At 42.0% G+C, this 27,577-nt stretch overlaps 1 protein-coding gene and 1 non-coding gene across 5 annotated transcripts in view; both read right to left on the minus strand.

Moving 5' to 3' along the window:
- Positions 1 to 2,845: 2,845 nt before the first annotated feature.
- The window catches only part of cul2 (cullin 2), a 93,924-nt gene continuing 69,192 nt past the window's right edge, over positions 2,846 to 27,577 (minus strand). For all 4 annotated transcript variants that reach the window (XM_068014753.1, XM_068014735.1, XM_068014733.1 and 1 more), the window contains exons 17-21: positions 26,452 to 26,518; positions 21,054 to 21,256; positions 20,067 to 20,168; positions 6,928 to 7,044; positions 2,846 to 5,469 (exon numbers count right to left, since the gene is read on the minus strand). In XM_068014753.1, coding sequence (XP_067870854.1) covers positions 5,338 to 5,469; positions 6,928 to 7,044; positions 20,067 to 20,168; positions 21,054 to 21,256; positions 26,452 to 26,518 — 621 coding nt within the window. In that variant the 3' untranslated portion in view covers positions 2,846 to 5,337. The remainder of the gene's footprint in view (positions 5,470 to 6,927; positions 7,045 to 20,066; positions 20,169 to 21,053; positions 21,257 to 26,451; positions 26,519 to 27,577) is intronic.
- On the minus strand, positions 22,822 to 22,895 carry trnan-guu (transfer RNA asparagine (anticodon GUU)). The gene has a single exon. It is a non-coding gene; the product is annotated as a tRNA-Asn (tRNA).

The following is a 27,577-nucleotide window of genomic DNA, read 5'->3' on the forward strand; positions in this document are numbered from 1 at the left end:
TGCTGTTAAGGAGCCTTGGTGAATTGCTGCAGTGCATCTTATAGGTGGTACACACTGCTGCCACTGTGCATTGGTTGTAAAGGGAGTGAATGTTGGAAAGTGGTGGATGGGGTGCCAATCAAGTGGGCTGCTTTGTCTTGGATGGTGTCGAGCTTCTTGAATGTTGTTTGCATCCATCCAGGCAGGTAGAGAGTACTCCATCACACTCCTGACTTGTGCCTTGTAGATGGCGGACAGGCACTGGGGAGTCAGGAGGTGAGTCACTTGCCGCAGAATTCCCAGCCTCTGACCTGCTTTTGTAGCCACAGTATTTATGTGGCTGGTCCCGTTGTTTCTGGTCAATGATAACCCCCAGGATGTTGATAGGGGATTCAAACATCGTAATGCCATTGAACGTCAAGGGGAGATGGTTAGATTCTCTCTTGTTTGAGATGGTCATTGCCTGGCACTTGTGTGGTGCGAATGTTACTTGCCACTTATCAGCCAAAGCCTGGATGTTGTCCTGGTCTTGCTGTATATGGACACGGACTTCTTCAGTATCTGAGGAGTCACGCATGGTGAATGTTGTGCAATCATCAGCAAACATCCCCATTTCTGACCTTTTGAAGGGAAGGTCATTGATGAAGCAGCTGAAGATGGTTGGGCCTAGGACACTACCCTGAGGAACTCCTGCAGTGATGTCCTGGGACTGAGATGATTGACCTCCAAAAAGAGCAACCATCTTCCTTTGTGCTAGATATGACTCCAACCAGCGGAGAGTTTACTCCATTTCCCATTGACTCCAGTTTTGCTAGGGATCCTTGATGCCATACTCGGTCAAATGCTGCCTTGATGTCAGGGGCTGTCACTCTCACCACACATCTGGAGTTCAGCTCTTTTTTCCATGTTTGGACAAAGTCTGTAATGAGGTCATGAGCTGAGTGGCCCTGGCGGAACCCGAACTGAGTGCCAGTGAGCAGGTTATTTGAATAAGCTACCTATTGGTTTGAACGCTTCACATGCTTTCATCATTTCTGTACTCACAAAAATACAGAAGTTTGTCAGCTTCATAAAATTGAAATAACTATTAGAAAGAGAACATTTATTTATTTAGCACTTTTCATATCCTCAGAACATCCCAAAGAGCGTCACAACAAAGGATGCACTTTTAAAATGTCACTGACACAAAGTAACTGAAAAAGTTTCATCTAGTACAAAAAAGACTTGTGGATTATAATTTCAAACATGTAATGGGGATACACAAAAAATCTGAATTCACACTCCCCTTCAGGGGCCATCTGTGAATATAACTTGTTTATTTTTGTAAAAGAATGCCATTTGCTCAGATGAAGCATGAAAATTCAGATTTTTGAGCTAAGCATATCATAAAATGAAAGACCATTAAGTCGAGTTTTTTAAGGCCACAGCAGACTAATTTATTTTTAATTGCATTCACTTTCACTTAGCAGACCCTAAATATACAGTAACCCTTAGATGTTGCAATCCAGCTACTAAATACCCTGAAGGTGGACATCCCCCTCATCTTATTGGTGGAATTAAGTTTTAAAGGTTAATTCTGGATGCCATTCAGATTGCCAAAGCTTATTTTGTTGTTCACATTTTTCTCCCTGTTCACTTGGTAGCATAGGGTTCCATCGATGCCAACAGACTTCTGGTAAATCACAGGTGGCTATTCTTCATTAGTGTGTGGATCTTGCTAGGCTATTCAGCTGCGGACATCATCAGAGCTAAATCTGACCATATTTTTGCCCTATATTTAAACACATGCACTTTTACAAGTAAGTGCTTGATAGTGATCAGGATTAGGAACCTAAGATTTTTTCCTCTCCTTGGCTCACAAAAATTGAAGCCAATTATAAGATGCCCCAAGCTGCTGCTTCTGAGTTCAACTAACTGAAAACAAATCCAGAACTCAACCAGAGATACTTTAGCCTATGTAGTTTGGTGGCACATTGGGTCATATCTTTTTATCTATAGAACTCTTCAAATGGAGAAAGTCCAAAGTTCAGATCCTTCAAATACAGAATTATTTAGCTTTAGTTTTTCAAGCTGCATCTTCAATTTTGAAACATCAACCCACCCAAAGGATAATTTACAACTGGATATCAAAATCTAGAATGTGCCAGGGAGAAGCAACATTCCTGAATTCCCAACCTCAGCTACAATGAGACCAGACACATTCCTTTAGAGAGAGAAGGAAAAACATACAACTCAAAAGGCAGTGCTGTTACTGGTCCCTATACTGGCAGAGTCTTGGAACAGGTGACCTTTTCTTTTTGGTGCAGGTACCTGACATGACCTAAATGCAAGAAAAATGGTTATTAGGGGAGGGATGAAAGAATAGAGAATGCTTATTTGATGTGTATTTGTCAGTTAATACATTCTCATTGTCACTGTAATTAAATAAGCTTTGCTATCTCTGAATAACTACCCCAACTCGCTTTGTTGAATCCTACCAATTACTTCAATACAAATGTCTCCTGTGTTCTGAAGTTGTGGATCAGTATCTCCAGGTTAACAGATGGTTGCAGACCATAAAAATTTGAGTAAAACTGTTTCAGAACTTAAACAACTCATTCATTACCAGGCATAAGGAATTAATCCAAAATCTTACACAAGAGCTTTGAAATCACAAAAATGTTTTGGTACCTTTAAAGCAACTGGTGAGTTTCCTAGTCCTCTATTGTGCCTACACACGTGTATAGACAGAACTTGAAAACAAGACAGCTTTGCCCTCCAAAAACTACAATTCTATCAGCAATGAAGTGGCACTTGCCTATTCAATACTGATCAAAATCTGACTGATCCCATAAAATGGAAGTAACAGATCTCACAGTAAACAAAGTAGTTCACATTATGTATTTTGCCCATTCTGCACCATGTTACAGGATGACTTGAAGCAAAGGCCTACCATTAAGAGAATTACATTGCATGTGAAGATAATTTCTTTACAAAAAAAGTTAGCTGTGCTAACATCATTTGGTTATACAAACACAACAATTTAATTCCTGAGACATTCCTCAGTCTATACTCAGGATGCAAATAAAGCATCATATAATTAAAAAAAAATCAAAACACCTGTGGTGCACTAAAACAGAAATTATGGGGTCAATTTTAACTCGTGCCAAGTTTGAGATGGGCAGGAGGGAAACTCAGCACGAGGCTCAAGTCTCATTTGAGTACAGTAGCCCAGTCTCCAGCCCAAAATTGGTATGAGCGATGTCCAGGCTGGAGAAAAATCAGGTTGGGAGCCCAAAGACACTGGGACGCAAGGTAATGGTCCCTAGAATAAAATTAGAACAGTGGCGAAGGTAATAGCTCCTACCAGCGCTAGAAGAGAGAGGATGGGCCAGAGATGGGGAGGCCGAAGGACTCCTTGCCCAGCCCGAGGGAGCAATCCTGCTCCATATGGCCCACTATGACTGCAGAAAAGTTAAATTTTGCAAGTTACTGTGGCCTGTTCGGACCACTCTGTGACATGGTTTGGCTATTAGTATTGGCTCCATGCAGGCCTCTGGGACATGGAAATTAAAATGCTGTTGCAGTGCCAATGACTCAATTAGGCTGCGACTTTCCAATGTAAAATAGGCTCTTGCCTTCCCGGGGTAGAGGGCTCATCTGTGCCTGTTCTCTGGTAATTTAAGTTGGCTGGAGGCAGCAAGATCACCATTCCTGCCTGGGAGCATTAAAATTTATCCCTGTAAGTTGATGGGCTTTCTCAAGTTAGCATACTTGTTTGAAAAGACAAAATGTTAAATTACATTCAGATTTTAAAATAGCATTTGCAACAAAATGTTTTACACAGAGCAAGAACAGCCAAACTCAAACTGTAGTAAAACAGTTTTATTCCTCACTATTCCAGCTGCACTTGGCTACTGGTAATACAAATGTCACACCAAACAGTTGAAAAATAAGCTTTTAAAGAGACTGCGGACACTGTTGGTAATAATGCAGATAGCCAATCCTCTGAAAAACCTACAACTGTTAACACCATGCAGGGTTGAAGTCTGCAAGACTTCAAGCACATTGGTCAATTAACAGACCAGTCCTCTGACCTCATTCGATCAAATAAGTTAACAAGTTAAAAAAACTTTTCATGCAAAGTTCCTGATTTAAAAAGTGGCAGATTTTTGCCGGATGTTAATAATAGATATCTATAATTTCATTAGATATATTTAGACAGATTTTTTTTGTAATAAGTTTGATGTTGCTAAACATAAATCAGATCAGAACCGTTGTGACAGTATCATTCTTGTGGACCATTATATGTAATAGTTCAAAAACCATCAGCAAGTGGAGAATGCCCTGGAATGATGGCTTCCCAGGTCAATGAGTTCTCAGTCTCGACTGCATCGAATAGATGTTGCCTGATGGAGCCAGTCACTTCCCCATTGGAAGGTGGAGGGTGGGGGAAAGCCCATTGGATCGTAGTAGTTGATTCAGAGTAGTAGCAGCAGCAGGAGAGGCCACCTCCTCTTTGCCATGACTGCTCTGTAGCCTGGGGACATTTTTTAAAAACTCCACCATTAATTGGTTGTATACAATTTTTAAAAATTCATTTTAGATTTTTATTCTGTTGCATGTGGAGTAGATTCAGGCAAAAATTATGAAAATATTACTAAAGACGTGACCATTTTGACAGGTCCATAAGACAATCCCCCCAAAAAAACGGCAGCATTCAGGCTGAATAATTAAGGCTTTGGAGGACTTATAACAATCATCAATGCACACGAGAAACACTGAAAGAAATCAATCTGACAAAAATCCCTTTAATGGAAGTGCAAACTGGTATAGACATTCCTCATGATGTTCCTGTAGTGACAGTTCAGGAAAACTTCTGTATTTTTGATGTACATAGATTCGTTCATCTGGGCGATCTGCAGAGAACACTGATGCAATGGTCTATTTCACTGAAACCTACATATACCTCAGATAGTATACAGGCTTTATTTTTGTGAAGCAACAAGTGCCATATTTGTTATCTGCAGTCTTGGATGAAAAATTTACAGTGTAAACACAATAATTATATCTGCCATGTTACAGTGTTTAGTTTTAAATTATATTTTAAAATATATCAACTGCACCTGTGAGATAAACATGGCACCCAAAACACTCCCCCATTACAGTAATGTTGTGATAACGAGTTGGGATAACTATAGGCATTGACACTTGCATTGTGGCACTGGTTAGACTGCAAATAGCAGAGAAAGGGCTGCCAGGTGATGGACTGAAGAACCTGGTGGAGGCACAGCTCTGCTTCATCTCACAGGAACACATCAGTGACACAGCAGGTCTTTGCACCCATACTCGGACAAAGCCAAATGCCAACAGTTTGCATCATGCTACATAACTGTACTCGTCTGCTGAGGTCTGGCTACGCTCAATATATTGTTTGTCAATGAGGACTTCAATGCACTTCTTGATCATGCTGATACTAGGGTTGAATCTTGCTCTTGACTGGCTTATTACCTGTTAAGAAGTGAACAAGCATTAGGAAGTCTTCAATGCAGATAATCGTGAAATAAAATCCCCTCTGAAGAGGTAAATAAAACAGAAAATGCTGCCCATGAACAGAAAGTTGATCAACATCGGAACAAAAAAGATTTTTTGCACTGAAATGGTAATCTTCATTTCTCCATCAAATACTGTGTTTCTGCATCTTTTTATGTTTATCCTCATCTCAGATTTATATTTCCCTCTAAGTTTATTTCTGAAAGGACTTGCATTTTATCTAGTGCCTTTCCTTATCTTAGGACATGTCAAAGGGCTTCATAGCCAATCAAGTTTTTTTGAAATTTAGTTACTGTTGTAATGTTGAGGAACACAGCAGCCAATTTGCACAATGCAAGGTCCCACAAACAGCATTTTCTTTCTTACATTGCTAGCTCAGTGGTCTAGCCAGTTAACATCATCAACACAATGTGGCACAGAATGACAGGAAATTAGTGTGTGGCTGTAATTCCCGATCTATGTTAGGCCAATGGGAAAAAGCCAGAGCAAAGGCCCTATGCTTGCTTACTTGAAGATAATGAAAACTCAATGAGTCACCTGCAGCTGTATTGCACACCTCCTTGACACAGGTTAGAGTGGTATTAATAAGGGATAAGAGTAGGCTTGCTGCCTGGATGTCTGGCATGAAGAACCAAAAGGGCAGGGGGAGGAGGAGGGAAGGGAAATCAGGAACAAATTGTGCAACTAAACCATAATTAATTTTCCTTTCTCAAAAGAAAGAACTTGTGCACCAGTGATAAACACATGCTGAACCAAGTTATTATCTCTATGAAAATTATACTGGACTCTTAATGAAGTTTGTGACTTTAGATCTATCATGTAAAGGGCATCAGGAATCAAGAACAAGTCACTGGCAATTACCTTAAGAGAGGTACTATATTTTATTACTGCAGAACACAAACTGATGGCACAAAGTCCACCATTCATAATCATTTCACCCTTCAGAATAAATCCATAGAAGCTAATCAGAAACCACACACAATTGCTCTATGCTTACTTGATAGAATCATTAGAGCAGTAAAGTGTCCCTGCTGAAGATTTGTGTGTGTGGGCATGTCAATTTATATATACCCAAGACAAAGGATCTCAGTGCTGTGGAATGGAACACTTGTCCTATTTTCATCACCTCTGTTGGATTTAGGGCAGGTTAGATAAATATCTAAGTTCTTTTATTCAGCCTCACAACATGCTTTTAATCCAATTTCCTAAACTACCTCCGAGCTGTGTGCCTACTAGGAACTCAGCTGAGACTGTTTAAACTAATTTTACATAAACTTTTAAGAGCCAGTAGAGAAAGAGAGAACTTCCAGCCTATCAGCTTGGTATATATCAAATATCTTTAATTTGTTTCATTCTTAAATAAATCTTAAGCTTTTGCTAACTCTTTGGTCACCTAAAAAGAAAGTTAACTTTTACCTCTTGAATAAGTGCATTGTGTCGGAGCACTTTACGTGCTTTCATGATGCGGACTATAGCAGCCTGCAGATACATTTTCCTGTCCTCATCGACTGCACTTCTAGTTTGTTCCATCTCCTGAAAACAATGAAGCAAGGACTAGAAACCCAACATGACTGTTTCAACAGAGCTTTGTGAGCTACATTGTGCTTTAGCTATGTAAATTACTATATAAAAATGTTGCATACAGCTGTAGTTACTGAATAAAGAAACAGAAGAGTGCATTTCTTAAACTATCAAAAAGCTTAGAAACAGTTATTACAATAGAAATCAGAAACAGAAAAGCTAATAAAAGTTAGTTACCTTTATTTTATATTTTGTGAACAGAAGCTAATTGGAGATTGTTTATTTTTCTACGATCTGATAACTGTTCAGTGCCACAAAGTGCCTGTTTCCAGTCCAGAAAGCTGGCCAACAGTTCTGGGATTTTTCACGCTACTTTTAGGAGTTCTGTGGCTAATTACTAGAGAATGAGGAACAATTTTGTGTTCTCATCCATGAAATTATATATAGTAAGTTATGAGCATCTGATTTCTCTTGAGACTCCCAAGTCAACCATTTGTGTATTTTTTTTCAATCAGTACTTTTTAGATCTGACATAAACTCAATTTAAAAGATCAGAGCTACTCTAATTTTGATATAGTCACCTCAAATTGCAATAAATGGAAATGAGTACAAAATGTTTTTCCCTCCATTAATGATCCAATTTTGATGACACAGACAAATACAGAATTGGAGACCAGAAACTAAGCAGAGGTTTAGTTTTATTTGTCTGAAAACAAGCTATAGACAAGGCACTACAGGCACACACATACAAATGTGCTGGCGATTTGTAACAGCCTTAGCTAGAGGTGGAAATGATTAAGAATAAGAAGCTAAATCATCTGGACACAATTGGAATTTTTAGGAACCAGCAGCAGATGACTATAAAGCTAATACAGAGGGAGAAAATTGATTATGAAAGTAAATTGGCAAGAAAGATAAAAACAAACAGCAAGAGCTTCTACATGTATATAAAAAGAGAGTAGCTAAAGTGAGCGTGGGACACTTGGAGGATGCGACTGGAGAATTGATAACGGGGAACAGGGAAATGGCAGATAATTTAAACCAATACTTTGCATCGGTCTTTATGGTGGAGGACACTATAAACATCCCACAGATATCAGATAAGCAAGGATATAATGGGAGGAAAGATCTTGTAACATTCCCTATCACAAGGGACAAAGTATTTGACAAACTAATGGGAATAAATGCAGACAAGTCGCCAGGACCTGATGGCCTATATTCAAGGGTTTTAAAGGAAGTGGCTGCAGAGATAGTGGAGGCATTGGTCAAAATATTCCAGAACTCACTGGATTCCAGGAGGGTCCCAGCAGATTGGAAAACCACTAATGGGAAGCACCTGTCCAAGAAGGGAGGGAGAGAAAAAGCAGGAAACTATAGGCCAGTCAGCCTAACATCGGTCATTGGGAAAATGCTAGAGTACATTATTAAGGAAGAAATAGCAGGACATTTAGGAAAGCTTAATGCAATCAAACAGAGTCAACATGGTTTCGTGAAAGGGAAATCATGTTTGACAAATTTGATAGAGTTCTTTGAGGATATAACAAGCAGAGTTGATAAAGGGGATTTCCAGAAGGCATTTGATAGGTGCCACACAACAGATTATTGCACAAGATAGGAGCTCACAGTATCTGGGGTAATGTATTAGCATGGATTGAGGATTGGTTAACTCACAGAAGACAGAGCTGGGATTGATGGAACTTTTTCAGTGGGCAGGTAATATGAACTAAATGTAAAATTTTAAAGGGAATTCAGGAACAGTGAGACGTTGGGCATATGTACACAAATCTTTAAAGGTGGTAGGGCAAGTTGAGAAGGTTGCTTAAGCAAGCATATGGAATCCTTGGGTTTATGAAGAGGCAGAGTATAAAAGCAAAAAAGTTATGCTAAAACTTCAGAAATTACTGGTTGAGCCTCAATTGGAGTTGAATTCTGGGCACCTCTCTCTCCTCAGTTTTCTTACCAATGCCAACTGTTTTGATAGAGTAAATAGGGAAAAAATGTTTCCATTGACAGAGGATCAATAACCATTGGACACAGAATTAAGGTGTCATGCTGGGCCCCCACGCCAAGAATGAGGCATATTAATTTCGCCACATGAACACTGATTTGAAAACAGTTGCTGAAGTGAAGAAAGGACTTGTTTAAAAAATGGACCAGGCCCTTGGCTGGAAAAACATTTTTTGCATACCAACAGCCAGTGCTTAGAAGGACAAAGGGGCTATTTCCTGCTCCAATTTAACCCACAATGGACTTTGAGCACCAGGTATTGTGTGTAAGAAGAGACATTCCAGGGGCGGCTAAGACCAGAGAATCCACAAACAGACATGGTCAGACCAGCTAGTCACATGACTAACCTGCTTGGCAACCTGGGTTTTCCTGAATTGTGCAAACAGTTTGAACTCAGAGGGCTGAATTTTATTGGGGCGCCACCATTCGTGGCAGTGCCCTTTGAACTCGGCAGCACGGCTGCATTTGCCGGCCGCCACTGAGCCCCCTGTCCATCCAGGCATTGGAGGCACTCTTTCAGCTCAATGGTGGCTCATGTAGCTCAGTGGCTGGTGTTGTATCTCTCCTCTGCAGCAGTGGTGGAGTCTCTCACTGGTGTCGGGAGCCATTTCTGCAAAGGATAGCCCTTTTCTCCAAGAAGCCACCCCTCCATCTGAGACAGTTCAGTGAACAGCGGTGGCAGATGGGAGTGGCGCAAGATCCAGGTATCATGGCAGCTGCCCGAGAAGCGGTCACACATTCGCTGCAAGCATCTGCGGTGTTCACATACCAGCTTCACCTAGATTGAGAGGGCTCCTTTAATGGTGACGTCTGCAGGTGGTAGCCTGGCAGTAGGCCTGATGACCATGTGAGTGCAGTCTATGAACATTACAACCTGGCAATGGTGTCAGAACCAACGGCGCTCTGGGCCTGGCTGTGAGAGTCTGTCCTGAAGCGGACATCCTCACTGACCCTCTGGTGCAGGGCATTGGTGAACTCCCTGATGCAACGGTGCACTGCTGACTGTGTGACCCCACAAAGTGGGCCCCTGCAGAGGCATCAGGCTTGAGAACCGCTGCCACTATGAGGAACAAAGGCATGGGATGTCTACTGAAGCCCATGGGCTGCAGGTCATCCTTCAGCAGGGCACAGAGACATGTCATCACCCTCTCTATATGCGTGATCTCCTCTGACATTGGTGCTCTGACATCCGATGACATGTCATGTGGGGCCTGTAGATGCACGGCAACTATAATGACGGGGTCCCCTTGGGGGCTGCTGCTCACGACCGGGGGCCTCTATGTGGATCGCATCTACCTGTTGGTATTGCCTCTGGTGCACACGGATCTTCGCGTGCAGAGGATCACACAATAGCCATACCTATTCCCATGTGATAAATACAGTTGAACCCTGCATGTATTTGAAGGTTCCTAACAGGGCATGGGTTGGTGATGATGGGTACATCGGCTGCTTTCCTGGATCAACTATGTGGCATGCCATGGCATTGCCCATCTTGGCCAACACTCAGTGGCACAGCATGACCACATCAAGATCCTACCAGCTGAATCGATTGCCCCCACCATCCACAAAACCTTAATGCTCCTGCCCTTTCTCGCACCCTCCTCACACACAGGGTGCCTACTGTGCCACTGCCCCCTCACAAACACAGAGCGTACACAGTTAACGGAAGGATGGTACATGGTACCTCCCTTCATGCCAGCACAGCTTTCCCTCCAGTAATCCCAGAACCTCTCCCTTTCAGAATTCAGAGTGCGACCCCTGTGTATCCCTCCCCACTTTAGGAATGCAGAGTTTGACCTCTATGTATCCCCCAGCCCTCCTCCCTTTAGGAATGCAGAGTTAGACCCCTGTGTATCATCCCCCTCCCTTTAGGAATGCAGAGTTAGACCCCTGTGTATCCCCCCCTCCCTTTAAGAATGCAGAGTGAGACCCCTGCATATCCCCTTTTCCTCCCTTTAAGAATACAGAGACCCCTGCATATCTCCCCCTCCCTCCTCCCTTCCAGAATGTAGAGTTAGACCCCTGTGTATCCCCCCTCCGTAACAACCGTAACAAAAACCCTCTTCAAAGATTGCCTCAAACTTTTCCACTTTATTTTTCTTCTGCTCTTTTCTGATTCTATCTGCATGTGTGTATCGCGTATGCATGCTAGCGTGGGCGCGTTGTGTATCCGCAGGCGTTAGCCAAATTAGAGCTTAAGTTTAAATGAAGTTCAACCGTTCCTCTTTAAACCTAAGAAAACCTGTTTGTGCTGATTTCTTTGCCTAATAATTAGAAAGCAGTGAACAAGGATCCACTAAGGGGGAGCTAAAAACATGCTGTGTTTAAAATAAAACCCTGTTAGGGTAAGACCAGGTGAAAGCTGAGAGGGAACCCTAGACACCTTTCTCACTTGGTCGTAACAAAGTTGATGGGCAAAAGAACCACAGGCAACAATCTTTTTTAAACACAGCTAATACAATGCCTGGAAGGGTGGTAGAAGCAGATTCAATTGTAACTTTGAAAAAGGAATTGGATAAATACTTCAATGGAAAAAAAAATTACAGGCTACAGGGGTAACTGGATAGCTCTATCAAAAGTCAGCACAGGCAGGAGGGGCTGAATTGCCTCCTGCACTGCATCATTCTATGATATAACATTTAAGATTGACCGGAGACAGAGCAAGAGAGAGAGGAGCACGGCGGGAGCAGAGGTTTTAAAAGCATGCCAAAAGCCCAGAGTTGGAGACTGGAGTCAGACAGAGGGAGAGAGAGAGGAGCACTGTGGGAGCGGAGGTTTAAAAAGCATGCCAAAAGCCCAGAGTTGGAGACTGGAGTCAGACAGAGGGAGAGAGAGAGAGAGAAGCAGGGAAAAATCGAAAAGTGACATCAGAGTGACGTCACAATCAACAGAGAGAGCAAGGAAGAAGCTACATGTTTGGTGAATATCTGGTAAGTGATTAAGGTCCATCCTAATCCTAACGTTTAAAATAGTAAAGGAACTAGTGGTAAGCTTAATAAAATGTATTAACAAAAAGGAAAATAAAAAATTGAATAAAATAATGAAGCAGTTAATTAAAACACATCAAAAATGGCAGGACAGGTGATGTGTCACAGTTGCAGCATGTGGGAGCTCCTGGATGCTAGTGTGATCCAGGGCAAACTCGAAGAGGTTTGGCTCAGAGTCATTGAACTGGAGTCCGAGCTGCAGACTCTGCGACACATCAGGGAGGCAGAAAGTTACCTGGACATTTTGTACCAGGAGGCGGTCACATACCTTAGGATAGGATCTTCTGATTTGGTCAGTGGTCAGGATCAGGAGAGTGTGGCTGCAGCTGAGGCAGGTAAGGGGACCCAGAGGGCAGCAGTGCAGGAGCCTCAGCCTGTGCGATTATCCAACAGGTTTGAGGTTCTTGAGCTTGTTTGGATGAGAGTGGGGGCCGCAGGGTGGATGAGCAACCTGACCATGGCACCATGGTACAGGAAGCCATTCAAGTGGAGGGAGAAAAAAATGAATGTAGTGGTAGTAGGGGACAGTATAGTTAGGGGGATTGACACTGTTCTCTGCAGCAAAGAGCAAGAGTCCAGACGGCTGTGTTGCCTGCCAGGGTTCGGGACTGCTCAGGGCTGGAGTGGAACTTACAGTGGGAGGGAGAGGAACTTACAGTGGGAGGGAGAGGATCCAGTTGTCGTGGTTCATGCAGGTACCAACGACATAGGCAGGACAAGGAAAGAGGTTCTGCATAGTCAGTATGAGGAACTAGGCGCCAAATTAAGAAGCAGAATCTCAAAGACAATAACCTCTGGATTATTACCGGAGCCACATGCAAATTGGCATAGGGCAAATAAGATTAGAGAAATTAATGCGCGACTCAAAGACTGGTCTGGTAGAAATGGGTTCCGGTTTGTGGGGCACTGGCACCACTATTGGGGAAAGTGGTGGCTGTACCTTTGGGACAGTCTACACCTGAACAATGCTGGGGCCGGTGTTCTAGTGAGCCGCATAACAAGGGAAGTAGAGAGAGGATTTTAAACTGAATAGTGGGGGCAAGGGATCAAATTTGGGAAGATATGGTAAATCAAGGAGTAGAGACAGGCAAGGAGAGAAAAGTATTAATATGGGAAATGATAAACAGACTGTGACAAGAAGGGACAGAGCATACAATTCTAAGAGTAAATCAACAGATAAGGCTAGAGGTTACAAAAATAATAAAAAAGACACAACTAAAGGCTCTGTATCTGAATGCACATGGCATTCGAAACAAAATAGATGAACTGAGAGCGCAAATAAAAATAAATAAGTACAATCTGATAGCCAATACAGAGACATGGCTGCAGGACGACATAGATTGGGACCTGAATATTGAAGGATACCTGGCATTTAGGAAGGACAGGAAGCTAGGAAAAGGTGGATGGGTAGCTCTGTTAATTAATGATGGTATTAGCGCAATAGAGAGGGATGACCTAAGTTCAAGTAGAAGCAGTTTGGATAGAGATGAGAAATCATAAAGGCAAGAAGTCCCTTGTGGGAGTGGTGTACAAGCCACCTAACTTTAACCATACTGTAGGACCGAGTATAAAGAAAGAAATAATGGGAGCTTGTCAGAAAGGTACAGCGATAATTATGGGGGATTTTAACCTATAGACTGGAAAAATCAGATGGGCAGAGGTAGCCTAGATGAGGATCACACAGAATGTTTTCGGGATAATTTCTTGGAACAATATACAAGAACACAAGTAGTAGGAGGAGGAGTAGGCCATTCAATAAGATCATAGCTGATCTGTCCCAGGCCTCAACTCCTCTTTTGGGCCTGCTACGCAGAATCCTTGACTCCTCGAGATTTCAAAAATCTATCTACCGCCTCCTTAAATACAATTAGTGACCTGGCATCCACAACGCTCTGAGGTAGAGAATTCCAGAGATTCATCACCCTCTGAGAGAAGAAATTCCTTCGCATCTCAGTTTTAAATGTGTGCCCCCTTATTCTACAACTATGTGCCCTAGTTCGAGATTCCCCCACCAGTGGAAACATATTCTCAACATCTACCCCATCAAGCCCCCTTAGAATCTTATATGTTTCAATAAGATCACCTCTCGTTCTTCTAAAGACCAATGAATAGAGGTCTAACCTGTTTAGCCGTTCTTGATAAGACAACCTCTTCATCCCAGGAATCAGCCTTGTGAACCTTTTCTGAACTGCCTCCAATGCTAGTATATCCTTCCTTAAATACGGGGACCAAAACTGTACGCAGTACTCCAGCTGTGGCCTCACCAACACCCTGTACAGTTGTAATAAGACTTCCCTATTTTTAAACTCTAACCCCTTAGCAATAAAGGCCAAAATTCCATTTGCCTTCCTAATTACCTGCTGCACCTGCATGCCAACTTTTTGTGTTTCCTGTACAAGAACACCCAGATCCCTCTGTACTGCAGTATTTTGTAGTCTTTCTCCATCTAAATAATAATGTATTTTTATTCTTCCTACCAAAGTGGATTACCTCACACTTTCCAATATTGAACACCATCTGCCAAGTTCTAACCCACTCACTTAACCTATCTTGGCCACACTTAGAATATTGCGTGCAATTCTGGTCGCCACACTACCAGAAGGACGTGGAGGCTTTGGAGAGGGTACAGAGGAGGTTTACCAGGATGTTGCCTGGTCTGGAGGGCATTAGCTATGAGGAGAGGTTGGAAAAACTCGGATTGTTTTCACTGGAACGACAGAGGTGGAGGGGCGACATGATAGAGGTTTACAAAGTTATGAGTGGCATGGACAGAGTGGATAGTCAGAAGCTTTTTCCCAGGGTGGAAGAGTCAGTTACTAGGGGACATAGGTTTAAGGTGTGAGGGGCAAAGTTTAGAGGGGATGTGCGAGGCAAATTTTTTACACAGAGGGTGGTGAGTGCCTGGAACTTGCTGCCAGGGGAGGTGGTGGAAGCAGATACGATAGCGACGTTTAAGAGACATCTTGACAAATATATGAATAGGAAGGGAATAGAGGGATATGGGCCCCGGAAGTGCAGAAGGTGTTAGTTTCGGCAGGCATGAAGATCGGCGCAGGCTTGGAGGGCCGAATGGCCTGTTCCTGTGCTGTACTGTTCTTTGTTCTTATATCCCTTTGCAGATTCTTTGTGTCCTCATCACAATATGCCTTGCCACCTATTTTTGTATCGTCAGCAAATTTGGATACTCTACATTCTGTCCCTTCCTCTAAGTCATTAATATAGATAGCAAATAATTGAGGCTCTAGGAGCGATCCTTGCGGCACCCCACTAGTTGCGGCTTTCCAAACTGAAAAAGACCCATTGATCCTGTCTCTCTGCCTTCTGTGTGTTAGCCAATCCTCAATCCATGCCAACACATTAATCTGCAAAGGGATATAGATAGGTTAAGTGAGTGGGTTAGAACTTGGCAAATGGTGTTCAATGTTGGAAAGTGTGAGGTAATCCACTTTGGTAGGAAGAATAAATAGACAATACCCTGCGTTTCTATTTTATGTAATAACCTTTTATGTGGCACCTTATCGAAAGCCTTCTGGAAATCCAAATACACTGCATCTACTGGTTCCCCTTTATCCACCCTGTTTCTCATATCCTCAAAGAACTCTGACAAATTTGTCAAACATGATTTCCCTTTCATAACGGGCGGCACAGTGGCGCAGTGGTTAGCACCGCAGCCTCACTGCTCCAGCGACCCAGGTTCAATTCTGGGTACTGCCTGTGTGGAGTTTGCAAGTTCTCCCTGTGTCTGCATGGGTTTTCTCCGGGTGCTCCGGTTTCCTCCCACAAGCCAAAAGACTTGCAGGTTGGTAGGTAAATGTAGGGACAGGTGGGGATGTGGTAGGAATATGGGATTAGTGTAGGATTAGTATAAATGGGTGGTTGATGGTCGGCATAGACTCGGTGGGCCGAAGGGCCTGTTTCAGTGCTGTATCTCTAAAAAAAAATAAAACCATGTTGACTCTGTTTGATTACATTATGTTTTTCCAAATGTCCAGCTATTTCTTCCTTAATAATGGACTCTAGCATTTTCCCAATGACAGATGTTAAGCTAACTGGTCTATAGCTTCCTGCTTTCTGTCTCCGTCCATTCTTGAATAGGGGCGTCACATTAGCAGTTTTCCAATCTGCTGGTATGCTACCGGAATCCAGCAAGTTTTGGTATATTATGACCAATGTCTCTACTATCTCTGCAGCCACTTCTTTTAAAACCCTTGGATGCAGGTCATCAGGTCCTGGCGACTTGTCTGTCTTTAGTCCCATCAGTTTGTCTAGCACCTTTTCCCTTGTGATAGAGATTGTTACAAGATTCTCCCTCCCAGTAACACCTTGCTCATTTATTATTGTTGGGATGTGGATAGTGTCCTCCACCGTGAAAACCGATGCAAAATATTGGTTTAAATTATCTGCCATTTCTCTGTTATTAATTCCCCAGTCTCATCCTCTAGGGGTCCCACACTAATTTTAGCTGCTCTCTTCCTTTTTATATACCCATAGAAGCTCTTACTGTTTTTTTAATATTTCTTGCCAATTTACTCTCATAATCAATTTTCACCCTCTTTATTAGTTTTTTATTCATTTGCTGCTGGTTTCTAAAAAATTCCCAAACCTCTGACCTACCACTAGCTTTCGCCACTTTGTACGCCTTTGCTTTTGATTTGATACTCCCCTTAACTTCCTTTCTTATCCACGAGTGGTTCATCATTTTCTTTGAGTCCTTCCTTCTGACCAGAATAAATGTTTAGAGTGTTATGAAATATCTGCTTAAAAGTCTGCCACTGCTCATCTACTGACTTCCCCTGTAGTCTATTTTCCCAGCCCGCTTTAGACAATTCTTTCTTCATACCTCTCTAATTGCCCTTGTTTAAGTTGAAGACACTGCTTTGAGACCTGAGTTGCTCACCCTCAAACTGAATTTGAAATTCTACCATGTTATGATCACTACCCCCTAGAGGATGCAAAACTACGAGATCTCTTCTTAATCCTACCTCATTACACATTACCAAGTCTAAAATAGCCTGCTCCAGGGTAGGTTCTGCAACGTATTGTTCTAAGAAACCATCCCTGATGCACTCTACAAATTCGTCTTCCATGCGACCCTTGCCAATTTGATTTGTTTCAGTCTATATGCAGATTAAAATCACCCATGATAATTGTAGTGCCCTTCTTACATGCCTCCATTATTTCCTGATTAATATTTTGTCCTACAGAGGCGCAACTCCTCGGGGGCCTATCGACCACTCCCACCTGTGATTTCTTCCCCTTGCTATTCCTTATTTCCACCCAAACTGATTCTACATCATGATCTATTACACCTATATCATTACTCACAACTGCATTGATCCCGTCCTTTAATAACAAAGCTACCCCATCTCCTTTTCCTTTCTGCCCATTCTTCCGGAATGTCGAATATCCTTCAACATTGAGATTCCAGTCCTGGTCATCCTGCAAGCACGTCTCTGTGATTGCTATCAAATCCTTTAATTTGTTTCTAGTTGCGCTGTCAGCTCATCGATCTTGCTACAAATGCTACATGCATTCAGATAAACAGCCTTAAGCTTGGACATATTACCATTTTTACCTACTCTGGTTCTAACAACTTTTTAAACTTCCCTTCAATTGAACCCTCCCCACCCCCCCACAAAATATGTTCTGGAGCCAAACAGAGAGCAGGCTATATTAGACCTGGTATTGTGCAATGAGATAGGATTAATTAATGACCTCATAGTTAAGGCGCCCCTAGGTAGCAGCGATCAGAATATGATTGAATTTTACATCAGTCTGAGGGAGAGAAGAGTGGGTCCAAGACTAGTATTTTAAACTTAAATAAGGGCAATTATGAGGGCATGAAAGCAGAGCTAGCTAAAGTGAACTGGCAAATCAGGTTAAGGGATAGGTCAATAGAGATGCAGTGACAGACATTTAAGGGGATTTTTCAGAATACACAGAATAGATACATTTCAACAAGAAAGAAAAATTCCAAGGGTGGGACCTTTCTGTGGTTAACTAAAATAGTTAAAGATAGTATCAAATTTAAAGAAAAAGTATATAATTGCGCAAAGATGGAAGGCAGGTCAGAAGATTGGACAGAATATAAAAAACAGCAAAGAATGACTTAAAAGATTGATAAAGAAGGTAAAATTAGAGTACGAGAGAAAGCTAGCTAGAAATACAAAGGCAGATAGTAAGAGTTTCCATAGATACTTAAAAAAGAAAAGTTAACAAAGTGAGCGTTGGTCCTGTAAAAGTGAGTCTGGGGAATTAATAATGGATAATAAGGAGTTGGCAGATGAACTGAACAGATATTTTGCATCGGTCTTCACTATTGAGGTTACAAGTAACATCCCAGTATTAGCTGTAAGTCAGGAAATGGAAGGGAGGGAGAAACTCAAGAAAATTACAATCACCAGGGAAGTGGTACTGAACAAATTGTTGGAGTTACGGGCTGACAAGTCCGCGGGTCTTGATGGACTTCATCCTAGGGTGTTAAAAGAAGTGGTTAGTGAGATAGTTGATGGGTTAGTTTTAATTTTCCAAAATTCCCTAGATTTGGGGAAGGTTCCGTTGGATTGGAAAATAGAGAATGTAACTTTTTTATTCAAAAAGGGAGGGAGACAGAAAGCAGGAAACTACAGGCCAGTTAGCTTAACATCTGTCATAGTAAAAATGTTAGAAGCTATTATTATAGCAGGGCATGTAAAAAAGTTCAAGGTAATCAGGCAGAGTCAACATGGTGAAAGGGAAATCATGGTTAACCAATTTATTGGAGTTCTTTGAGAGAGTTAACATGTGCTGTGGATAAAGGGAAACGACATTTGATAAGGTGCCACATCAGAAGTTATTGCAGAAAATAAAAGCTCATGGTGTAGGGGGTAACACATTGGCATGGATAGAAAATTGGTTAGCTAACAGGAAGCAGAGAATAGACATAAATGGGTCATTTTCTGGTTGGCATGATGTAACGGGTGGTGTGCCACAGGGATCTGTGCTGGGGCCTCAGCCTTTTACAATTTATATGAAGGGACCGAAGGTATGGTCGCTAAATTTGCTGATGACACAAAGATAGATATGAAAGTAACTTGCGAAGAGGACATAAGGAGGCTACAAAGGAATATAGATCGGTTAAGTGAGTGGGCAAAGACCTGGCAAATGGAATATAATGTGTGAAATTGTCCACTTTGGCAGGAAGAATAAAAAAAAGCATATTATCTAAATGGTGAGAGATTGCAGAGCTCTGAGATGCAGAGGGATCCGGGTGTCCTAGTGCATGAATTGCAAAAGGTTAGCACATAATTAGGAAAGCTAATAGAATGTTATCGTTTATCGTGAGGGGAACTGAATACAAAAGTAGGGAGGTTATGTTTCAGCTATACAGGGCATTGGTGAGACCACATCTGGAGTAGTGTGTACTGGTCTCCTTATTTAAGGAAGGATGTAAATGTGTTGGAGGGAGTAGAGAGAAGATTTACGAGACTAATACCTGGAATGAGCGGGCTGTCTTACAAGGAAAGATTGGACAGGCTAGGCTTGTATCTGCTGGAATTTAGAAGAGGAAGCGGCAACTTGATTGAAACATATAAAATCCTGAGGGGTCTTGACAGGGTAGACGTGGAAAGGATGTTTCCCCTTGTGGAAGAATCTAGAACTAGAGGTCACTGTTTGAAAATAAGGGGTCGCCCATTTAAGACAGAGATGAGGAAAAAAATTTTCTCTCAGAGGGTCGTGAGTCTTTGGAATTCTTTTCCTCAAAAGGCAGTGGAAGCAGAGTCCTTGAATATTTTTAAGGTAGAGGTAGATAGATTCTTGATAAGCAAGGGGGTGGAAGGTTATCGCGGGTAGGTGGAAAAGTGGAATAATCAGTTCAGCCATGAATTAATCAATAGCGGAGCAGGCAGAAGGGCCGAATGGCCTGCTCCTGCTCTTAATTCGTATGTTCGACTGAACAGAATTGAAATGGAAATGTAATACTTTACTTTTTGATGAGTCCTTTCAACCAGAAAATACCTAGTTTTATAAACTGATCATTCAAGAAAATAAACCCATTACCTGTGGCGTATCTTTCTGCATGGAGGTTGTAATTTTAAATTTTGTTCTTTTACTGCTGAAACCCATATTTAAAGAGAAAACTGAATCCAAGTCAACATCTTCCTGCAGAGAAGAAAAAACACACAATCGTGACTTTCTAAAGCGACAGGCAAACTGAATGGAAACTATTTTTCTCTTGATTTTCATCTATTTAAGGTATTTTACTGTGGCTGAGATGCTTGAAAATCTACCTTTCCCCTGTTTTCTTACCTGAACAACTGAGTTACTATGAAATAATCTGTTGATCTGGTGGCTTATTTCAAATAAGTTTTCTAAACTTTACATTCAGAATTTTTAAATGTTACTTGATTTCCCTTCCTCTTCTCATGCAGGCTGCCACAGGTGCCAACACTCCTCTCATAAGAGTACTGTTTTTCTATGTGAGGCTAGATAGCAAATGTTAGCAAGCTATTTGACCATGAAGGAATCAAAACCACGCACATGCACTTTTGCAGCAGAGGTCAAGGGATGTTAGGGATGGAAACCTTGGACCCCTCACTCCACCAGACTCCCTAGCCGAGGGAAACTGAGGACACTTGAAGCACTAATAGCGAAACTCAGTTGCAAGCAGCTAACTCAGTATAACCCCCATATCGAACTTGAGACCTTCCTGACTGTGTTTGTATTTATGAGTCACTGGGAGAAGCTAAAATGTTACTTTTAGTTTTACAACCATAACACTCCTTCCCATTATTGAACTTTCTCCAAATTGTTCCAGGAAGTGAACAATTATGCTAACAGATAAAATATTTTATTCATTTCCAAGTTGACCTTTGGTTATTGCTGTCAGGCTTCATATGTTGCACACGCTAAGTATTTCCAGCACTTTGAATGCATCAGAGGAATTAATTATACATTAATTCTTCCAAATCAGTATTAAACAGGAAAGAGCAATAAACTATATCAAATTACTTTAAAGTGTTATCTACATTTCATCAACATACTTGCCTTGTTTGAATCGTGGTTGATCATTTTTACATCAAGTAAGGATTTGATGGTTTTGGTAAGTTCTTTTTCATTCATCTGTGTGCTGTCTTGGAGTTCCTTGTAACTGACTATTTCACTGTTGTTAAATGCTAGCAGCACTGCCATTTGGTATGTAGTAACCATAGCTACATAAGGCTTCGATAAATAGTTCATTTTTACTTCACCTTTTCCCCCATAAAATAAAAGAGGAAAAGCACATGAAATGTAGAAACACTATTCCAAAAGTTTTCACATTCTGAGAAACAGATGCAATAAAATACATTTCAATGCCATCTGATTATTCAAATTAAAAACACAAAACTGTGATGCTATCACTCAAATTGAACTAAATGGTACGAGTAGAATTCAACAGAAATATATTAATACAAGATTAACTGAACTATTGATATACAAGAAGATACAGGCTTGATATTTGCTTTTAAAGATTGCAACATGAGCACAAAAAAGGGAGGCCACTTGACCTATCTATCTGATCCATCCGTAGAAATCACTGGTTCTCCCTGCATATCATTTAATTGCCTCTTGAATTATACCAGAGTTTATGTAGAACTTAGAAATAAGAAAGGGGCGATCACTTTGATGGGATTATACTTCAGGCCCCCCAATAGTCAGAGGGAAGTGGCAGAGCATATATGTAGGAAAATCACAGATAGGTGTAGGAATTATAGGGTTGTAATAGTAGGTGATTTTAACTTCCCTAATATTGACTGGGACTGCCTTAGTGCTAAGGGATCAGATGGGGAAGAATTTGTTAAGTGTGTCCAGGATAGTTTTCTGAAGCAGTATGTGGATGGCCCTACTAGAGAAGGGGCTACACTCTATCTCCTCTTAGGAAATGAGGATGGGCAGGTGGTTGATGTGTCAGTGGGGGAGCACTTTGGGACCAGTGACCATAACTCTATTAGCTTCAAGATAGTTATGGAAAAGGATAGGACTGGTCCTCAGGTTGAAGTCCTAAATTGGGGGAAGGCTAATTTCGATGGCATCAGACAGGAACTCTCAAAAGTTGAATGGGAGAGGCTGTTTACAGGTAAAGGGACGTCTGGCAAGTGGGAGGCTTTTAAAAGTGAGATAGGAAGAGCTCAGGGCCGACATGTTCCTGTTAGATGGAATGGCAAGGCTGGCAAGTTTAGGGAACCTTGGTTGATGAGGGATATTGAGGGTCTGGTCAGGACAAAGGAGGCACATGTCAGGTATAGGCAGCTGGGATCGAGCGAGTCCCTCGAGGAGTATAGGGGATGTAGGACTACTTAAGAAGGAAATTAGGAGGGTGAAAAGGGGCCATGAGATTTCCCTGGCAGATAGATTAGATTAGAGATACAGCACTGAAACAGGCCCACCGAGTCTGTGCCGAACATCAACCACCCATTTATACCAATCCTACACTAATCCCATATTCCTACCAAACATCCCCACCTGTCCCTATATTTCCCTACCACCTACCTATACTAGTGACAATTTATAATGGCTAATTTACCTATCAACCTGCAAGTCTTTTGGCTTGTGGGAGGAAACCGGAGCACCCGGAGAAAACCCACGCAGACACAGGGAGAACTTGCAAACTCCACACAGGCAGTACCCGGAATCGAACCCGGGTCCCTGGAGCTGTGAGGCTGCGGTGCTAACCACTGCGCCACTGTGCCGCCCATAAAAGAAGACACCAATGCAAACACAGAGAGTAGAACAAGCACGTCCAGGGGCGCTAAGTGAAACGCTCAATAAGGGCCGACGTCCCTGGGTGGGCTCGAACCACCAACCTTTCGGTTAACAGCCCAACGCGCTAGCCAATTGCGCCACAGAGACGACCCTTAATGCGCTTCAAAACCTCCAACACCGCCTCCTTTGTAATGTTGATATGCTCCAGGATATCGCTGTTCCCTCCCTTGAACTCACTAGCTTCCATGACCTTCTCCACGATAAGATAAAGGAGGATCCTAAAAGATTCTATAAGTATATTAAGAGTAAAAGGGTAGCTCGGGAGAGAGTAGGTCCCCTTAAGGATCAGTGTGGTAATCTATGTCTGGAGCCACGGGAAATGGGCAAGGTCTTAAATGAATACTTCTCGTCTGTATTTACCGTGGAGAAGGTCATGGAAGCTAGTGAGTTCAAGGGAGGGAACAGCGATATCCTGGAGCATATCAACATTACAAAGGAGGCAGTGTTGGAGGTTTTGAAGCGCATTAAGGTGGATAAATCCCCAGAGCCTGACCAGGTGTATCCTAGGATGCTATGGGAAGCAAGGGAAGAGATTGGGCAGCACAGTGGTTAGCACCGCAGCCTCACAGCTGCAGTGACCTGGGTTCGATTCTGGGTACTGCCTGCGCGAAGTTTGCTAGTTCTACCTGTGACTGCGTGGGTTTTCACCGGTTTCCTCCCACAGCCAAAGACTTGCAGGTTGATAGGTAAATTGGCCATTATAAATTGCCCGTACTATAGGTAGGTGGTAGGGGAATTGAGGGAAGGTGGGGATGTGAGAGGGTAATGGGATTAATGTAGGATTAGTATAAATGGGTGATTGATGGTCGGCACAGACTCAGTGGGCCAAAGGGACTGTTTCAGTGCTGCATCTATAAATAAAAATAAATTGCTGGGGCCCTGGCAGAGATTTCTGTATCATCGTTAGCCACGGGTGAGGTACCGGAAGACTGGAGGATAGCTAATGTTGTGCCTTTATTTAAGAAGGGCAGCAGGGATAAGCCAGGGAACTACAGGCCGGTGAACATTACATCAGTGGTGGGAAAGTTATTGGAAGGGATTCTGAGAGACAGGATTTATATGCATTTGGAAAGGCATGGTCTGATTAGTGATAGTCAGCATGGCTTTGTGCGTGGGAAATCACGTCTCACGAATTTGATTGAGTTTTTCGAGGAGGTGACCAAGAGGATTGACGAGGGCAGGGCGATGGACGTTGTCTACATGGACTTTAGCAAGGCCTTTGATAAGGTCCCGCATGGTAGGCTGGTCCAGAAGGTTCAAACACATGGGATCCAGGGTGAGCTAGCCAATTGGATACAAAATTGGCTTGGTGACAGGAGACAGAGAGTGGTAGTGGAGAGTTGTTTTTCAGATTGGAGGCCGGTGACCAGTGGTGTGCCGCAGGGATCGGTGCTGGGCCCTCTGTTGTTTGTCATATATATTTATGACTTGGATGTGAATGTAAGGGGCATGATTAATAAGTTTGCAGATGACACCAAAATTGGTGGTATAGTGGACAGTGAAGAAGGTTGTCCAAGGTTACAACAGGATATAGATCAACTGGGAAAGTGGGCTAGGGATTGGCAAATGGAATTTAACGCAGACAAGTGCGAAGTGATGCATTTTGGGAAGTTAAACCAGGGCAGGACATATACAGTGAATGGCAGGGCCCTGGGGAGTGTTGTTGAGCAGAGACACCTTGGGGTGCAAGTACATAGTTCCCTGAAAGTGGCAACACAGGTACACAGAGTGGTGAAGAAGGCGTATGGCATGCTTGCCTTCATCGGCCGAGGCACTGAGTACAAGAGTTGGGACGTCATGTACAGTTGTACATAACGTTGGTTTGGCCGCATTTGGAGTACTGTGTGCAGTTCTGGTCGCCGCACTACAGGAAAGATGTGATTAAGCTGGAGAGGGTGCAGAAAAGATTCACAAGGATGTAGCCTGGTTTGGAGGGCTTGAGTTATAAAGAGAGATTGGATAGGCTGGGTCTGTTTTCACTGGAGCGAAGGAGGCTGAAACGGCACATGAGAGAGGTATATAAGATTATAAGAGGCATAGATAGGGTAGATAGCCAGAGTCTGTTTCCCATGGTAGGGGTGACTAAAACTAGAGGGCATAGATTTAAGGTGAGAGGGAGGAGGTTTAAAGGGGATCAAAGGGGTAAATTTTTCACACAAAGAATAGTGGGTATCTGGAATGAGCTGCCTGAGGAGGTGGTGGAGGGAGGAACAGTAGCGACATTTCAGAGGCATCTGGACAGGTACTTGAATGAGCAAGGCATAGAGGGATATGGAATTAATGCAGGCAGGTGGGATTAGTATAGATAGGCATTATGGTCGGCATGGACACGGTGGGCCGAAGGGCCTGTTTCTATGCTGTATGGCTCTATGTCTCCACTATTCTACCCAGAAGACCATTCCAGGCATTAATTACTTTCTGTGCAAAGACATATTTGCTGAGACAAGGCCTGAACGCGACTTTTATCAGTTTTGCAAAGTAGTTAAATCTAAACCGTTCCTCTTTTGAGATTGGATACCTGTCCACTTGTTGTACAGAGATTGTTGGACAAAACATTTGGGTTTAATTTTTCTACAGCCAGAGTACTTCAATAAGATTGTCCCTGAGGCTCTCTTTACTCCAGTGTACACATCCCAGTATCCAATCCAAGTTTAATCATTCTCCTCTGCCCCTTTTCAATGCCAGGATGTGTACACTGCAGCACGGTGACCAGAACTGTACACAATAATCCAGCTGGGGCACTCATGGGCACTGCCTCGGACTTGTGGTCTATTCTAATAATTATTGGAAATTTAGAGAATTAAGTATCGACAGAAAAATGTGTTGTATAGCATTATAAATTGCCAACACGCCATTATTTCTGCAACATGCCTAAGGAAAAGGCAGGAACTGGGTGACTTAATCTGGACATTTTCATGCACAGTTGAGACAGTGACCAGGAATACCCTTCTGTTGACCAGGAATACCTTCCCAGTACAATATGAAAACTAAGTTAACTCTGACAATTAATAATCAAGAAAATGCAGGAAATACTCAGCAGATCTGTGGAGAGAAACAAAGTTAACACTTCAAGTTGATGACCTGTCAATGAAACTTTGTTTCTCTCTCCACAGATGCTGCCAGAACTGTTGACTACTTCTAGCATTTTCTGTTTTTATTTCAGATTTCCAGCATCCACAGTATTTTGCTTTTGGATTGACAATTAAAAACCCAGATGAGCATAAGGACAAAATGAACCACTGATTGGGTTTTCCATTAATGAGAAAACAGTCAGATATGCAGGAAAAAGTGAAAATTACATTTCAAAAGTTACCACTTTGTGGGAAATAAAGCCTTCCCAAGATTCCCCACTGTTGTGCATATACACCTTTAAATTTTTCTCTGCCAGTGTCTCAAATGTCCTACTGTAATTGATGAGTAACTTTTAATCGTACAGTAATAGTTAAAAGAGACACAAATGTACTCACTTCACAAAACTGCCCAAGTTTGCTTTTAGTTCTGAATTATGCAAATATATTATGATAGACAAACACATGACTGGAAACTACAAAGCAGAGATCCATAGATATCCATAAATATTTCCTTTTTGATGCGGGTAGAAGAGAGAGAGAGGTTTATGGATATTCTGATCTAGTGTTCTTACCTGTACATAGATAGTGCAGCCAGGTAAGTTTCCTACCACTGAAGTGCTGGTTGTAAAACAGTTCAAACTGCAAAGGGGAGAATTCAACACATTAGACAATACTGCAAAACTTTTCCTCTGATTATATTTTTAGGAAATTCTGTACCAGTGTTGATGGAGACTTGGAGAGGACTACATAACTTCAGCAACAAATCCGAAGCGAAAGAGAGTTTTTAAGAAAGGGTGGAATGCCCATGCTTATTGACTTGTAAGCAATTTCTGCAACATTAAGTACCTGCACGTCAAAAGTTTGCTCCAGTAACCTGGTGATTCATATTTTTTTTTAGATGGAGTTTAAACTTAAGGAGAAGCCTGAGTCCAGGCAATATCAGTGTCACAGTATGGTCATTACAGAAATCATGATAATGCCAAGCAGATTTATGACAATTTTAACACATAAGATATCTCAAACATTTAATGTTTAACTGGGTATAAAAAGAGGATTAAAACCACCTTCAACAATCCCAGCCCCCAAAAGTCCTGAATTATTAAGCATACATATACATTGAGGGGTGAGGAGGTCAGAGCATGGAAGTCAATAAAATTATTCAAGTAAATACTATGTATAATATGCATATACTGTAGTGCTCTTTATGTCCAATAGCCACTGCCAGCATCAGATCCATACTGCTACAAAGTATGAAAATACTGTAAAACTCCTACAATATTTTACTCTTATCTTCTGTCTTTCATCTTCCCCTTTTGCTACAATTACCTCTGTCTTTTCGTTTCGCATTTATTTCCAAAACCAAATAGTTTCTTCTCTGGTCGCCAGTAATTACGGGATGTGCAATCTTAAATCGCTTAGAAAGTGATGCATTTTGGAAGGAAGAATGAGGAGAGGAAATATAAACTAAATGGTTTATTTTTAAAGGGAGAACAGGAACAGAGATCTGGAAGTTCATACAGTTATGACCAAGGCGAGAGGAGTGCAATGTTAATTCAGTCCCACTTCTCTAAAGGTCACAGCATATCAATAAATTTTCCCACTTACTGAAACAGCCAATTAGATACTCTATTTATCCCCAGAATAAAGCACACCAAGAAGAAAATTAACTCTTTATTATAAAACCAAGTCTTAACCAAT

The sequence above is a fragment of the Heterodontus francisci genome, chromosome 2 (genome assembly GCF_036365525.1).
Source record: "Heterodontus francisci isolate sHetFra1 chromosome 2, sHetFra1.hap1, whole genome shotgun sequence".
In the NCBI taxonomy this organism is placed as follows: Eukaryota; Metazoa; Chordata; class Chondrichthyes; order Heterodontiformes; family Heterodontidae; genus Heterodontus; species Heterodontus francisci.